Source organism: Poecilia mexicana, unplaced genomic scaffold (genome assembly GCF_051168715.1).
Source record: "Poecilia mexicana isolate PSO_F unplaced genomic scaffold, ASM5116871v1 scaffold_18, whole genome shotgun sequence".
Lineage (NCBI taxonomy): Eukaryota > Metazoa > Chordata > Actinopteri > Cyprinodontiformes > Poeciliidae > Poecilia > Poecilia mexicana.
In genome coordinates, this window is record NW_028263387.1 from 11,315,454 (window position 1) to 11,332,437 (window position 16,984).

The window sequence follows — 16,984 nt, forward strand, 5'->3', positions numbered from 1 at the left end:
CCGGTGTTAACAACACCCTGTGACACTCCTGGTCTTCCTCCTAGAAACCAGTGGGTTAATGCAGTGCATTCTGGGATGAACCGTTTTTATACCAGTCTCTTTTGTTCCCTGTATGCAGTTCAGTCCTTCATTCCATCCTCACAACTTACCATTCACTAGATGTTTTCTCTTTCTTTGGATCGTTCTCTATGAACCTCAAAATGGCTATGCATGAAAATCCCAGTAGATCATCAGTTTCTAAAATAGTGAGACGATTCCTTCTGGCTCCAACGTAAACGTTCAAAGTGTCTCGAATCCTCCGTCTTCCCCAGTCAGCTGCTCAGTTTGAACAAAAGCAATTGGTCTCCTTCACGTCTGGAAGTCTGGTTGCTCATGTGATTGACTAATTCGTGGCAATCAACAGCTTTGGTTGTCATGAAATGGTGGTCGTTTCCATTGAGCCGGGGCCATTATGAAATGAGGGTATTGTTGGAAAAAGGTTCTTGAAAATGACTTTGACCACAAAAAAGCTTAATTAATTAAATCAACACTCTTGTCATCTTCTAGGATTATAAGAGTGCCATTGAAATGAAACATCCCCATTGCTTGAGTAAAACAATGCCTTACACCAGCTTTATATGCGATTAACACCGTGTGATGTCTTTCGAAGAATAACACGCATTGATAATATATATATAAATATATATATATGACTTCTGGTCTTTAGTAATTCAAGAAACAGTACTGGTCTTCATCTGATCTGATGGATTTTTCTTCTTTTTTTGTTTTTTTGTTGGTGCTCCGTCTGTGGAAGGACAGAAAGCAAAGACGTACTGAACCGGCTGACCCGAGCTTGTGTTTCTGCTTCCCCCCCTGCAGTCCTGAACGGGCCTCCCATGTCTGTAAAGAAGGAACGGGAAGCAGAACTGCTGGTGAACCGACGGGAGCAGCGCAGCGGAGAGGTCATCTGTATCGACGACTAGACGACACACACGCACGCTCACGCTCGCACACCTGAAACCCATTTCCTGCTAGAAAGACACCTTCGATTACTCGCCTGCAGAGGAATGTTTTTGGGGTGGGGGGGTTTGTTTTGGTTTTTTTCCGCAGGAGAAAGCAGCACCACTGAACCGCGCTCTCAGTGTTACAACTATAACTAACTGACTGTCTGAAGGCAAATGTACCCAAACAATAGTGATTGTAATTGCTTCATTTGAAACGAACATAACTTCAGCCGTACACACAGCTTGTCGTCACAGACAGTCCAAACCTGCCTCCAACTTTTTGTGACCATTTTTACGTCTGCCTCAAACCATTATACTCCTCAACAACGGCCTCCTCAAGTGGGCCTCCTCCTCCTTGAGATGCTTCAGACCTCACCTATGCACGCACACACACACACACACACACACGCGCGCAAACATAAAGAAATGCTTAACCCAACCTTACCCCAGAAACCTCCTAGATCTGTCAGTAGACCGTATCCCCTCCCTCCTCTTCCTAAGCTTCTCTCAGAAAGTTGCATGTGAAACTATACTCATTTCTCCCCACGGCGCTCCATCGTCCCCTGAAGCATGCTCTTATCACAACAACGCTGTCTTGTGGAATCAGAAAGAAAAGAAAAATGTTATCAAGCTGTGCATAAACTTGTTTTAATACTATTTCTAATACTCAGCGAGAGAGGCTGACTCTCCGTTGTCTGAGTTAAAGCAGCTCCAAGCACAGCTCCAGCTATTTGGTTGCTTTTTTTTTTTTTTTGTCATTTACATTTTATTTTGCTCTTTTTTGTTTCTTTTTTTTTTAACGGTACGTGTTCAGATAAAACTCATGTGCAAAAGTATGATATAAATATATTCAGCACTTGTTTGACCATAAAGTATTTTCCAGCATCCTTATCCGCTTTTCCTGGTTTGAGTTCATGTACAGAGCTTCGAGGCGTTTCGAAGGGGATTCGTTTTAGGAAAGGCCTCGAAACGTCGCTATTTTTTAGGATTCCCCTACGAATGTTTATAACCTTTCATAAGCGAATCAGTGTTATTGAAACCTGTCGACAACCCTCTGCACTGCTCTTACCTTTACTTACCGGCGCTTAAAATCAAGAATTTTATTTTTTGTTTCCTTTTTTTTTATTATTATTTTTATTTCTGTTTCCTTCTACAACATCCTGTGATATACTTTGCATATTTAAGCAGCTCATTCGTGTTCTCTTGTATTTTTACTCTCCCAGTTATGAGCATTGTCGTTGTTGATGTTGCTGTCGTTCTCGCCGTTGCTATTCGAGAGAGAGCTTCTACCAAAAGAGACATATCTTTGTAACTATAAAACGTTTAAAAAAAAAAAAAATGACGCAACAGTACGCGTGCCACACAATACACAGTCTGCCATGTTCGTCCCATTGTTGCAAGAGAACGCAAACGAAGAAGTTGAGCCAACTTCAGAAGTGCATATGTAACACGAGAAAGCAAACTCTCCTTTTAGTTTTGGGGCTTAATTATGTATGTCTGTAGAAACTCGGTCATATGTAACCCTAAATGCTTCTACCGAGACCTCAGTCCATTTCAGCTCCATTAAAAGTACACAAGAGTTATCCAGAGAATCAGAGAGGGGACTTTTATATACCGCGTCATTTAAAAGCGCCTTAATAAACATAGCTGAACACATGTAAAGTCATTGAAATACATTTAGAAACTGATGTCAACCTGTAAATTCCAGTGTCTTCTGTTGCAAATGGAAAACTGAAAAGATCTTTAAAAGACAACGTAGCTCATCAACTTTCCCCCCAGGATTTATACAAAATTTATGTTGCTTTAAAACAAATATTCAACAACAACCAAACTAAAATGTTGAGTCAACAACAACAAATTATTGCTTTGTCCACTCTTGTTTTGTCCTCGTTTCAGGATTTTTCGGTTGATTTCTGGGTATCTTGTGTCACTGTGTACGTGGTGGTGCCGATGAACTGACGAGTGGAAGTCAAAACGCGTCAATAATGACACTTCTCCTTATTTTCTCTTTTTTTGTTTGTAATAAAACTGAAATGATGGAAATACCTACGTGTGCGTTTATTTTGAATCTGTCGATTCACCTCTTGCTAGCTTATCCTGGCTAGCTCGTGTTCGCTTGCTAGCTATATCTAATAATTAAGTGATTAATAGATATAGTTAGCAATAACATTTAGATTTTACTATGTCAAAGGAATCGCTCTGCTTTTTTATGTAAAGTTATGTTGGGTTTTTATCACCAGTATCTTACAGAGTTGTTTTCAACTGAGAATCAAGCTAACGGCTAGTTAGAGTAGCTGCTTTGCCACTTTCAGCCACCTGAAAATTAAAATTATAGTTCAGTTCATCAAACTTTGCACAATTTTCTCTGCTTTTCAGTTTACTAGTTTTTATTGACACAAAAGAAATTTGTTCTTGAGAACAAATTTCAGTTACTGGCAAGCAGCAATGTGTAAAAACCTCACAATTTTCTGATTTCAAAGCTATTGTAATAACTTTGATACAGTTTTACAGTTTCTCAGCTCAAAGTGGTTTCATGTTGTTTTGTTTTGCAATACTTTATTAATATTATTGTTAAAATACTCCAAACCAATATATCTAAATCACCACTAATTGAGAGAAATTTAGCAGAATTTCGGACAGAGTGGGTAAATTTTGCATAGTAAAAATGTGTGACGTTGACAGACTCCAACCAAATAAGATTGTATGAAACAAAAGGTGGTTCCGCAACGTGTCGTGGGTTATGCAACAATACCGCCTTCTGAGGAAGTTAAATGTCATACAAGTTTTAAAATACTTCATCATGGCCTTGATTACTAAAGTTTTTAAGTGTCTTAAATCTTCACGAACTAAAATTGCCTTCTAGTCTTTCTAAGTTGAGTTCTTTCAGTCGAAATCCATCTGCCAAAAATCTGACCTTGATTTTCTTTTTCTTTTTTAATTTTCAGGTGAAGAAAAGAACAGTAAGGAATGTTTCTTCAGCATTGACAAGGAATGAGCTCAGACAGGGCATGCATCCATCATTTATTTTACAAATCTGTTCACAAGACATTCAGGGGTGTTAAATGAAAAAGAAGAAAAAAAAGTGTAAAAAATTATTCTAGGCAGAGAGATGTGTGTTAAAACTGCGTGTGGTGATTGGGGGGACAAGGCATGTTTTTCCTCAACTATGCGGTTCAGATTCAGATGTAGGAAGTGAAAATTTAGATCACCATCGCTGTGTGTGCGTGTGTTACGATGAATGCTGACAGGGAAATATGATGTCCACATGGATGTAGCGAGGGTGTGGGCGGAGGTGGGGGTTACACAGACGACAAAAAAAAAAAAAAAGGAAAGAGGAAGTACAAGGGATTTATTGTCTAAATTTAAAAAAGATTTCCACTTGAAAACATCAACGTTTGAGTCCAATTAGGAACACAACAATCGCTGCCGTAAAGTGCTGAGGAGAAACCAATGCGGTCCGGCCACAAAAACTCCTTATAAACAAGAGTGGGAGTGCTGAATCCCAACGCTAGAAATACACCCTGAAATATAACAGGGAATATTACACAAAGCCGCAGCTGAGGAGACACAGGAGGAAGTTCCATTTACTAAAATATATATTTTTAAAAGTAACAGAAAAGCAATCTGGTTAAAGCAGGAAGATATTTGAATTATCTTTGCTCAGTGGTAAAAAAAATAAAAAATAAAACCTCACATTCAAGGTTCAGTTTTGGCATTTTGCCAAAGCTATCTTTTTTTTTTTTTTTACAAACCCACAAAAGCAGAATTTTAGTTATTTTTGTTTAGTCTGACATAAACGCCAACTCTATTACAGCTGTTCATAACTTAACTTGCACAAACACAATCTGCAAAGAAAACAACATCCAGTCTTTTTTTTTTATTATTTTTTTAACTTTCCAAGTCAGTGGCGGTTCTTGGATTAGCCCTTATGGCCCAGTTCAGCCCATTCTCTGGAACCCTAAGAGCTGTAGTCCCATTCGGGCCGGACAGACGGGACTGATTAGGAGTCTAATGCGATTGGTTCATCAGGTTGCGTAAGAGTTTCTCAATAAATCCCACCATGATCTAGTGATGGTCCTTGGAAACACAACCAGTGCTGGGTCACCAGCGATCCAAAAAGGCCTCAAGAAACCATTTCCATTGTCTGAACATGCTAACAAGCACCAATACGCAACTATTTCCCTTGTGCTGTGTCGCCCTGGGCAGAAAACCGTATTGAAAATACCAAAAACCACCACCGACCCCATGACATAAAGCTCGATTGCGACAACACAGTGCTGGTGCTAACATTTAGAGCTATTCTGTGATGAGTTAGCAAGCTAGAAAATGAACATCTGAGCTGTTAGTTCTTTATAAACCTCATGGACTCGACCGACGTCAGGCTTCTTTTATCGGACAATAAAAAGAAAGAGTTTATGGTAGGAGTCTGTGACATAAATGAGCTTCGATCAATAAGATAGTCAGTGAAGTCTTAACGTTTAAATACAGATATTAAGATAATTAAGTGTTACTCTTAAGCTAATAAAAAAAAAATGCAATAGTGTCCAACTACTGTAGTGAAAGTGTCTTGATCTACGCTTGTGTGAGCCCTTCATTGTGTTTATTTTATAATAAAAATAAAAAATAAAAATATGCAAAGCTGAAATGTCAACAAAATAGTCGTGTCTGTTTTTGTTTGCGAGAAATCCTGACATTTCGGATGGCTACCCTTGAGAATCTGCATGGAAACGCCCACAGAGTCCTTACAGCTACTTGTGATGATATTCAACGCCAGAACACATTTTGACTCTTGCATAGTTGCATCACTTGAATCGGTCTTTTTTAGTGCCGCTTTGGCTTATAAAAAGTTACAAAAAGTGTATGAGTAATAGCCATTGCATCATCAAACAGAGGAGGAACACCCTGGAAGAAAAAAAAGCAGATAAAGCAGAATATACAGCGGTATGCTTTGCTTGCGATGATTTGAACCTTGACTTTTAAACTATACAATCATTTCTCCTTAGAAGAAAAAACAAAAAAGAAATTCACATCCGCATTATTCTTAAAATGTTCCCCCTTTTTCTCTGCCAACTCAGGACTTCAGGCACATTCTGTAAAATAAGTGACTTATATACAAAATATTTGAAAAAAAAAAAAAAAGAGCAACTTCACACAGACGCCTCGCATCGACGAGATCATAAAATCAGCACAAAGTTTTGGATTCATCAGACTTAGTTCACACATGAAAACCATCACACAAAGGCAGCATTATTTAAACAGTCAATGCCAACTGGAGAAAGCGTTTATAGAGTCAGACTCTCGCAGATGTGCTCTCGTCTGTGGAAGGTGCACATCTTAAATGTGAGCTTGCAGAGAGTTCAGGCAATAACTTTATTGCGTTATACGGGGGCTAAGATGGACCTCCGAGGAATTTTCTTATTCTGTGAAGCTCTTTAATCCACAGACCGGCCTCCGTCACATCTGTTCTCTCGGCAGAAGTTCATCAAGGTTTTTTTTTTTTTTTTTTTTGGTTTTTTTTGTTCACTGTAGGTCTTGGTTTTAATCCAAAACTGAATTCCAAAACAGGCTGCAGTCCAGAGAAGGAAAAAAAAAAAAGAAAAATTCTCTACAGCTTCCACAAATGTCAGCTTTGTCTCTCATATGAGCACATGTGGGAAATAGCTGTAGCCTTTTGTTTGGCCTTGTAGAAGAAGAAGAAGAAAAAAAACTTATATTATCCATTTTTAATGCAAACAGTTACATTCTGCAGTAATCCTGCTGGATTTGTGTGACGCGAGGATAGTTTGCGACCGAGCTCAGACGAGCGCCGATCCTCAGTTGACTTTGAAGATGCTGAAAACGTGATTGGCCACCGGGTGGAGGCTGAAGGACGGGCCCGTCTTGGCCTGGAGTTCTGTGCCCCTCTCCAGCCGCAGCAGGCCGGACACCTGGCAGGGCTTCACGAAGTGGAAGGAGTGCGGCCCAGCGGAGGGCGTGGTCCCGTAGCCCTCCATGCACTGCAGCTTCTGGGGCCGGGGCCCGTTGGTCACCACGTCCAGCTTCACGTACTGAGACTGCTGCTCGTTGAACAGCACCTGAGGAGGGCAGAAAGACGATGGGTGCGTTAATGAAAGAGCAGCTCTGCGGAAATACAAAGAGATGGTTCTACGAATAATCAGGAATATTAATCACACAAATTACACAGATTTTGAATAACTTTTAATTGAGATTTCTGTAAATGTTTAAGTCATAACTTTAAACAGAATGAAGCACATTATCCTGAACTCTTGACAGATGAGGGGTTGTTCAAACTAACCTTTTTGAGTATTCATTTAGTGTTAATTATTGATAATTGTCCGCTTGGCAGGAATGTTCATAACCTGTCAAAACACCTGACAGGTTAATTAAGAGTGATTAAAGACGTTTTATTCCAGAGTGAACGTCTGCATTAAATTTAAAGACTGTAAATATCAACAACAGCTTAATGTTGACAAGATCTGGACCCATATCTTTGACCGGTTCTGCATTGCTGTGCCCTTCACTATAAACGCTGAAGGTCAGTGTCTTCGCCATCAAAACAGAAATCTGATGCTGATTTGTAGCTGTGCATTCTGTCAGGAGCCTGATCTTGGCAGGGATTCAATCCATACATCCTCTCTCGCGCATCAAAAGAAGCCAAAGAAAGGAAACGGACATAAAAGTTTGAACGACTCTCTTTCACTGCTAGGCGGTTAAATATAACCATAACATGAGCATGTTGCTTTTTATCTCTGTTTTGCTGTTTCTAATCTTTCTGAAAGGCAGCCAAAATCCTTCTAACTCAGCTATTAGCATGCTAACAGCTGCTCTTCATTTCTGTTCCACTTGGTTGAAGCTTAAAAATATTTAATGAGAAAATCAAGGAGATTAGGGAATGAATACGCTTTCATGTTTGTTTTTAAGTGCCTCTTGTCTACTACAAGAATGTGCTGTTAGCAACGTTAGCAAAGTTAGCATGCTACAGGAATTCAACCTGCATTTCTTTCAGTTTACATTATTTAAAAACTAAACAATTGTGAATCACCACAGCTCTCAGTAGCCGTGCGATTCTCAACAAAAAAAAGTTAATTTATATTTGTGGCCAGTAAGTATTTGCTACCTGTGGATGTAGCGTCTGTTCTTGGACTGAACTGTTTTTTTTTTTTTACTTAGATTTGATGCAACTTGAAGTGAATTTCTGTGACTGATTAGTTGGATTTGTTGACCTTATTGGACTTCGAAGCTGATTTTGATTACAATAAAGCCACATTTCCATAACTCTTCTCTTTATTATAGCACAGCACAGTCAGCTAACTTTAGCATCTGAGCCACTACATACACAGACCAGGTAGTCTTTTGGAATTGCTGTAATTTGATCATTTTAATTTGCGGCATGGTGCAGCTCTACTTTGAAGGTTCAGCCAAATGGTTTGAAATTCTTAGCTTTACCCTAATATGGTAAAGTTCAATTGTATTGTGAATTCACTAACTTTAGGTATTTTATATCCTGACTAGAGGGGGCATCACACGACTTTATCCATACGCCGTTTCACATGACTGAATGTTTGGTCTTTTCGTGGCTATTTTTTGGGGGTGAAGACAGTAGTTGTCTGCCGCTGAACATTTTGTACCAACCCTGCATAAGTCCGTACCTGCCTTGGGGACGTCTTGTACCAACTTTAACGATCAACAGATTCAAAGAAATACTCGGAAACCTACTGATACTCTGCTGCAAATCTGGTCCAAAACAAAGAACAAACGGAAAAAAAGCTAAACAATTAAGCTGCATTTTAACCAGAGTTTGAGCTCTTGTATGCTTTTCCTTTTCGCCAACCGTAATTCGCCAAAACGCTCCACGTTATTGGTTCTTTGAGGGTACAAGAAAAGCAATTACATATGTTTTTTAGTGTCCCGTTCACAGCCTTTCCAACGAGTTTACTGTTCAAACTGGACACAAAAATAATGCTAATAACCATAAATTGGCCACAAGTGAGCAGTTGAGCTTTACTCAGACAGAAGGGCTCCAAAATATGTTTCTCTGCTCAATTATTACAAATATTTACTCTTTTTCCAAGCTTTGTAGTGACGTTAAAAGGTATTGGTGCTGTTTTAAATGAAGCAGATATTTACAAGTTACAGACTTTGTGAAGCTCACCTGACAGTACAGGAAGTAGACTCCTGCTCTCTGCACCGTGAAGGTACCTTCCTCCCTGTTGTACCTCACCGCTTTAGTCATATTGAGCGTCCTCTCCTCCCAGCCTTTTATCACGCCCCCTTCTCCAACTGAAACCAACACAAATCAATGCTCTTTCTTGCCAGCTTGCAAAGTGTTAAGAAACATTTTAATAATAATAATAATAATAATAATAATAAAAACATCTCAACGACTCGTACCTTGCTGAGAGGAGAGTTTGGTTACTGGTGGAAAGTGGGAGACAATGACGGAGACAGAAAAAGGGGAAAGTCAATTAAGATTTTACGAGTGCAACCGTATAGGGGTATTTGATTCAAAACCACTTCAGCAGATGCTACACGAGACCGTAAGAGGGGATCTGCCAAGCCACTTACTCTCAAAATGAGACGCCGCTTTCCTTCCATTCCCGGTTTTCCCTTTCACCGAGCCCCCTTCAGACACAAAGACAGGCAGAATGAGTTTGAAATCAGAAAATTACTTCGGCTGACGTTTTTTCTTTCTTTCTTTCTTTTTTTTTTGATAAAACAATCACTACCATCTGTATCGCGCTAATAATACGGTGGGTTAATTTGGTGCCGTTTATATGCGGCCCGGCCGGTTTTTAACGCGGTTAGCAGATGGGCTTAAGGGTTCCCTTTCACGTCTTTCAATATATTTCCTCAAACTGTTATTGTAAGTCAGAAAAGTGCGTGTCTCTTTTATTTTCCTTTTAGGCCCGCTGTGGGCTAATTTTAGTGCCAGCTGGTCGCAGTCATCTCGAAGATAGAGACCAGAGAGAAAGGATGGAGGACGGTGGGGTTTGTGTGTCTGCAGGGAGAGTGAAGGGGGGAGGCAATAAAAACAAGATGGACAGTGGAAAAGTGAATAAGAAAGCATTAAAGACAGGCATTCGGAGGCGCAGCTAAGGGGCTCGAAGGCTAAATGAGAAAAATGAAGCACTGGAAAAAGAGAGTCGAAAAGGTCTTTGGCTGCTCCGTGACCCAAAACAGTAGATGAAGAACAGAGTTTAGCAACAGCTACGGCCGCCTTTCCAGACAAATATGACAAATAAAGTAACAACACGGCCGGAGAACGTTCCCTCTCGCTGCTCACCGAAGGTTTGTTTTAGCCTGAGGGGATTTCAAACACTGATACAACCTGAGCAGTGTTTGGAAGACGTAGTTTATGTTTCAGGAGGCAGCGGCCAGCCCACCTGACTGCTGCCATTATTCAGAAATACTACAACCCATTGCTAAATTAACTCTCAGGTGGGCGACCCTGAAAGATTTTAGGATTTTTGCGAAGGTGGGGGGTGGGGAGTGGAGCATAAAGCCCTCAGGGTGGCCAGGCTTTCCTGACTTGCGCTGTCAGTCACAAGGAGAGAACATTACAGCAGTGTCTTTCCAAAAAAGCTGGACGGCTGCGGTCAAGTTTCCATAAACTGGAAAAAGCTGTTTGGGCATTTTTTTTTTTTTTTTTTTTCCCCCTTATTGATATCCATGAAATTCTGCACGGTACCTCTTAGCATCTCACGCATAGGGTAAATTTGAGCTGGACATGCTGTTCTTCAAATAATGTCTTGTCACATTTGGATAGAGAATCCCCAAAAAGAGAGAGAGAGAGAGAAAAAAAACAACAAAAAACAGACCTAAAGTTTACTCTCGGACAGAAACAGCAGTCCCATGATGGTGATGCAAGCAGATGCTATAAATACAGCAATGAAAGCTCATCAAATATCACCGCTTTCACAACGAAATCGTAGCTGCGTTGGACGTTTGCTCAGAGACAAGGAGTGGTGGGGGGGAGAAAAAAAATCTATTTCACTGAACCAAAAGCGTGCAGCGAAACCTCTCTCTCCACCTCCGCCCCCCTCTCACCCCTCGCCAGCTGGCTTTCTGGGCTTCGAGACCGCTCTGGTCAGACCTGTAATTTCTGAGAGGGTAATCCAGCTGCCTACTTCTTCCTGTGTCAACTTTTAGCAGCGGTAGCTCATGCGGCCTGCAGGGCCTGACCAAAGTGGCATGTGGGCCGAGGCTGGCCAGCGTTTGTGTTAAATGCTCTTCCTAAAAAAACAAGTGAGTTCGCCTGGTATGTGTGTGTTGTGTCTGTCTGTGGCGATCGGAGCGACTGAAAAGCGCAAGTTGGGGGGGCGCCGAAGTTGAGACAAAGCAGCTCTGGCAGGTTTGTATTACCGTCTCGCTTCACTCGCTCCAGAAGCAGCTCTCTCTTCTCCAGAATGAGCTGAACAATCGCCTTCCTCTGCGTGTTGACCTGTCCGAAAAAAACAAGCAAACAAACAGAGAAATGACACAATTAAATGGTCTCCAATTAGTCTGTGAAAGCCTTAATTCAGAGCATTATAATCCGGATTAATATTCAGATTTGGAGACTAACAGCTAGTCTCGCCAAAGCGGACTTTAAATGCCTTGAAGTTTTTTTTTTCAGTCTTAAAAACATCAAGGCCTGGTTATTTTACACAGAAACTGGTGATTACCGATACAGGAAATGGAGGTGGGAGGCGGTGCGCCGCCAATTATCTTCCTGCGTGAAACACGTGCTGTGAAAAGAAGCATGTTTCCCTCCTTTCAAAGGGATTTTCTGGTAAAAAAAAAAAAAAAGTCATAAAATAGTGTTGATTTAAACGGCCGTGAATATTTTTTTTCTAGTGTTTTTTTTTAGACAGTAGTGGTGGGTTCTGTTTGTATCTAGAAGTGATTTTCTATATTCCCAGGTATGAGAACTGAAGTTGGTATCCTGAAAACTCAATTTAGCATCTGTGCATAAATAAATGTAAATTAATGAAGTATTTATTAACACTTCTGAGTTTTGGTAGAGATAGACAGTCATGCAACATATATATCTGTTCAGTTTTTAATGCACTAATAGTAGCTGCAACCAAACAATTAGCAACTATTACTTGTTTTCCAACTTGTAACAAGCACACACTCTGCTCTCTTACCTCTGGTGAAGGAGGAGCCAATCGGCACCGAGGAAAAACAAATGACTCCAAAAAACGCCAGCCAGTTGCGTGTTAAACAGCATTGTTGTTATGCATTTCAGCCCCTCAAGCTACATTTCCAATTGAATAATTTGGATATCCTCAAAAACAACAACAAAAAAATCACAAACAGGAAAATTCTCCACAAACACTGTGGTACCTCGTTCCACAAAACAGTTGGCGAATCCACAAATACCAAACCACGAATAGCCAAAGGTACACTGTGTGCCAAAAATCAGCTGATTTAAAACGTTAGCATAAATGTTTGTTAGCCCTATAGCCAAAGATGATGTCAGTAAACTTAACCTCTTTTAACTTCTACAATTGTTAGTAAGTTCACTTAGTTTATTTTGCATTATTACTGTTATTGACTCAGCAGTGTAAAGAACCAGGAATTGCTAAAAAATAAAATAATAAAAAAAAATTAAAATTTAAATATGTAGTCTTTTAGTATACTGTTAGTTTGCTTTGGTTTCACATTTGAAATTTAGGTCTGGTATAAAAACTTATTGCAAAATTCAGTTGGTTTGATAGCTTAGCACTTATCTCTCCTGTCCCCTCAAATTCAGTATTAATTATTTTAAAATGCATTAAACCTCTTCATATTTAACCTCTATGATCTCAAAGCCTAGTTTAAGTTCTGTCAAATACAATTATTGGTTTAAACATAAATTTTGCAAACATATCCTCCAGTTCCCACTAATCTGGATTTTTGCCATAAGAAGAAGAAGAAGAAGACAGCAATAGCGCAGGTAAAAAAAAAAAAAAAAAAAAATGCTTACACTCTTAAAACAGAACGTCACGTTCAAAAATCCTGAACTGGCCCTTTAAGAGTGCGTCCCTGCCAGAGAAATGCCTCGGCTCTTGCCATCTTTGCTTTAGAGCGCCCACTTCCTCGAGGAATGATTGCGACACCTAACGCGTGTTTTCACTCCTTTACATTCCTCAAATGTCTGGAAGAAAATGATTTCCAAGCCAGCAGACTTTTTAAATCCTCCACTGAGGCCCCCACTGGAGCCTTGGCCCCCACAGCAGAGATGTTGAGAAGGTGGGGGGGGGGGAGGGGGTAGAAACGAGTGTTTAAATTTACTGCTACTGTTGAAATGGAGGCAGAGAGTCACACTTCTCTCTCCAGACGCTCGCTCGCTCGCTGGCTCTCATCTGGAGTTGGCAAACAGTCAAACGGACAGAATGGGGCCCCATGGGGAAGGGCTCCAGCATCAACACTCCACGTGTCCAATCTGTGTGTGCGTGTGTGTGCAGGTTTAGTAAACATGCTACATAGTCAATTTCATAGCCCTCTCTCACCCCCCCGCTGATATGAAATCCAGCGGTTTTGTAAAAGCTCTGAACTCGAAACCAGAAGAATTTACCATCGGCTCCGGTTCTTGGCTCACGTTTTCGCCAATAAATTGTGTTGCACACAACAAAGAGAGCAAAAAATAAAAAATACATATTTATTGCTGTTTCTGCAAGTGTACCTCAAATATCGGCTCACGCTCACCCCCCGTGTACGAGGAGTTTCGGCGCAGGCTGCGGATGATTTACACTTGCAGCCCGTTCAGCGCCTGAAGCCGCTCTCCGTACGCAGCCAGTCAGCGGCGGCGGCATCTCTGCTCATTTGCCAAATAGCTGAGGCTTTCCAGTAAATTGAGATAAAACTAGAGCGTAACTGGCACCAGGGCGATTAAACAAGTTGGTGGGGGGTGGGAGAAAGTAGGGGGTGAAATACAAAAAAATAGAAAAAAGAAAATGAGCAGAGATTCTGCATTTACTCTGCTGTGCTTTCTGGTTGGAAACTAGATCTAATCTGGGGAACCGTCCATCTGCCATCACCTCACCACCACAACAGTATATTCTAGGATTTGTGTGTTATGCAGGTGCATCTTCATAAGAGTATTAGCTAAAATGTGTTTATTTATTATTTTAGGCACCTTGTGCCTTTCTCTTCTTCCAGACTTTCAGATCTGGATTTCCAAATGAAAAGCAAAAATTGGTTTGAATCTGAAAAGAGCTCCGAACAGAAGTCTTCTTTTTTCTTGTCAAACTAAGACACCTTGGACGCTGTCTGGGGTGAAGGACAGCGTCCAACCCTTCACAATCAATGATTTGATTGTGACAATCCTCTCAAGGCTGCAGTCCTATGACATCTTTTTCCTTCCACTCAACTTTCCAATAATATTCTTGGACACACTACTCCCCATTTGGCAAATCTACTCCCGTTGGAATTTGGCTTGCAATCCTCTCTGAATGGAGCGATTATCCCACTTGTCACACTTTGTCCTTCCACTAAACTCTCCATCAAGATGCTAAGACGGCACTCTCAGCTGCCAGCTTTTGCTTTTGTTTTGTTTTTCAGCAGTGACCTTGGTTGCCTTGTCCAACTTCGTGAGGGTGTCGATGACTTCCAGCTGAACAAGTCATCAGTCCTCCCCCATTTTTGTGTGAATTGTTTTTACATTTTCTCATACCATCTTTTGTATTTAAAGAACATGAACACAGTTAAGTTCAGGTGAGGCGTAGAAAGTACACGCATTTATAAACCTGACCTCTGTGACACCCCGCTGGTGAATTTGTGTGTTGCTCACGCTTTAATCCAAGCCTGGGAAGCACTACACGATCAAATCAAGTCACAAATCAGCAACAGAGTAGGAAGACGCTGGAATTAAGTGTTTGAATCGCGTTTAGCCATATAGGTGCAACCCCCCCCCACCCCCCGCCCCCGCTAAAGTCCCACTAAGCCGCAGCCAAGAAAGATCTTACACAACCCGTAAAATGCCTGTCAAAGTTGCAGCCGAGCGAATATCATCGCTTTGCAAAAGCGCAAACGCCTGCACGCACGCGCTGCCTGGTTTACTTTCAAAAGTGAGACACCGAACCTGCTCGAGTCGGTCCTGCAGGATCTGGAAGGACTGGGACAGGTCCCGGGTCTGTCGCCAGGTCCACGCCGTGAACAGCGCGCTGCAGGCGGCCAGAGACAGAGCCATCAGGGCCAGGGAAGCCCAGACGACCCGCAGCTTGCGCACTCGCCTCTTCTGCAGAATCCGCTGCATGTTTGCTGCACTCCGCTCGGCAGATCGCTCACTCGCCGCCGCAGACCATCTGAAATTCATGCATTAACTCCATTCCAGCAGAGCGTGAAAGTCCACTCAGTCCAAAACGTCCCATTTATTTGTAGAGAAAGCAGCGCTTGCTCTTTTTTCTTCTTTTTTTTCTTTTTTAGTCACTGCCTTGTGGAGGAACAAATATGCAGTTTTCTTAAATTTTTCTTTAAAAAAAAAAAAAAAAAGGCAACCTAAGATTGGAGCCTTTTCTCCTGATGGATCACAGCCACCATCCTCCCTGTGAGCAGAGCGTCTCCAAACGCGAGAAAAACTCTGCACATTTATGCGCACATCAACTGTTGCATCCTTCTGCTTGCGATTCGTTGACTCAGCGCTCTTTAAACCGCTTGCTGGGGGGTCAGTCTATTAGACAGACAGACAAACTGACTGAGCACGCACACACACGCCGCTCTTGAGGGGGGGTTGGGAGGGAGGTTGCGTGACACCATCAAAGGCGTGCGCGTAAAGAAAAACGCACAGGAGGCGCACCGGAACTTCTGCTGCCCGTCAAATCACTTTCATCAAGAGACTTGCCTTATTTATGTGTGCCAACCGTGTCGGCAACAGTACCGCTTGTGGCCACCAGGCGGCTGTAGAGGCACTCTGGAGGGGTTTTAGTTTGTCTGCACTTTATCAACAGGTGAAAAAGGTCATGAGAGACAAACTTGTACAAGGGACACAAACAAAAAAAAAATGTACCTGAATGTTTTAAATGCGTTCAGAATATATGAATATAATATATGAATGTAATTTTTTTTATTTATTTATTTATTTTAGTTTGTGTGAAACTTGAGTTTAAACTTTAAATGAGTTGATTCTCCTGGTTGGCTCTGTATATCTCTGAGGTATTTTTGGCTTCAAAACACCGTGCTTGATCACGTTTGATAATAATTAAAACTTCTCAATGTTTGACATTGTCTAGCAAAATGTTTTCTGTCAGGCTACATAGCTGCTGCATCGATGAGCTGCTCTAAGCTGTAGTTGGGGATTTGTTGTTTGCTGCTGAGCATAATCATTTTGTGGCTAAAGCAAATATTATTTTTCTAAGTTATGTGAAACTTATGTTAAAATCATTTGAAGGCTCAGAATCAGTCCAGTACCGGTCCACATTCTAGGGGAGAAAGACTGACCTGGTATAAATTACATTTTTAGCTATTGGAGTAACGCTGGAGAGAAATTTATTTAATCAAAGAATGTCATGAATATGTTTGCAGGGCTGCACAGATTGTACTTTTCTGGCCGATCCCTGGTTACCGATCTTTAAAAAGCTTGACCTGCACATTTTGATTTTGGCTGATATACATTTTTTTGGTCTGAAATGTCGCTGAATATATCAAGAAAGTGAGTGAGTTGCAACAGTGGGGTGAATATTGTCAACTGTAAACGTTTAGACCTGACCTGGTGGGTCGGTCTGTCAGTCAAACCTCTCACTGCAGAGCAGAAGAGGACAGAGGCTGATTTATAAACCTTTGCTGAGGAAGATAAGATCAGGGGATAAGATGGGCTTTGTAGTGATTTGGGTTTTTTATGTTTTTGTGTTCTGTTGAGTCTCCTTGTTGTCCCATCTAACCTTTGATTGTCCCCAGCTGACCCTTGTTTCTCCTGATTGTCTCGCTGTGTATTTAAACCCACCTGTGTTTCCTGTCGGGTCCTCGTCTAGTCTCCCGTCAAGTCTGCTGTTAGTTTTGTCTTACCAGTTCCTGCCAGTTTTGAGCCTTAGCCTGCTGCT

At 41.3% G+C, this 16,984-nt stretch overlaps 2 protein-coding genes across 2 annotated transcripts in view; one reads left to right on the forward strand and one right to left on the reverse strand.

Annotated features, from left to right (window-relative positions):
- Nucleotides 1–4,315, forward strand: part of chd3 (chromodomain helicase DNA binding protein 3) — a 49,395-nt gene extending 45,080 nt beyond the window's left edge. The window contains exon 39 of the mRNA XM_088015485.1: nt 859–4,315. Coding sequence (XP_087871611.1) covers nt 859–962 — 104 coding nt within the window. The 3' untranslated portion in view covers nt 963–4,315. The remainder of the gene's footprint in view (nt 1–858) is intronic.
- On the reverse strand, nt 3,992–15,789 carry tnfsf12 (TNF superfamily member 12). The gene is made up of 6 exons (XM_014997459.2): nt 15,031–15,789; nt 11,346–11,424; nt 9,549–9,605; nt 9,375–9,398; nt 9,136–9,263; nt 3,992–7,057 (listed from the first exon to the last, which is right to left on the reverse strand). Exons 1-6 carry the CDS (start codon nt 15,262–15,264, stop codon nt 6,797–6,799), a joined length of 783 nt encoding a protein of 260 aa, XP_014852945.1. The 5' UTR covers nt 15,265–15,789; the 3' UTR covers nt 3,992–6,796.
- Between the last annotated feature and the right edge of the window lie 1,195 nt (nt 15,790–16,984).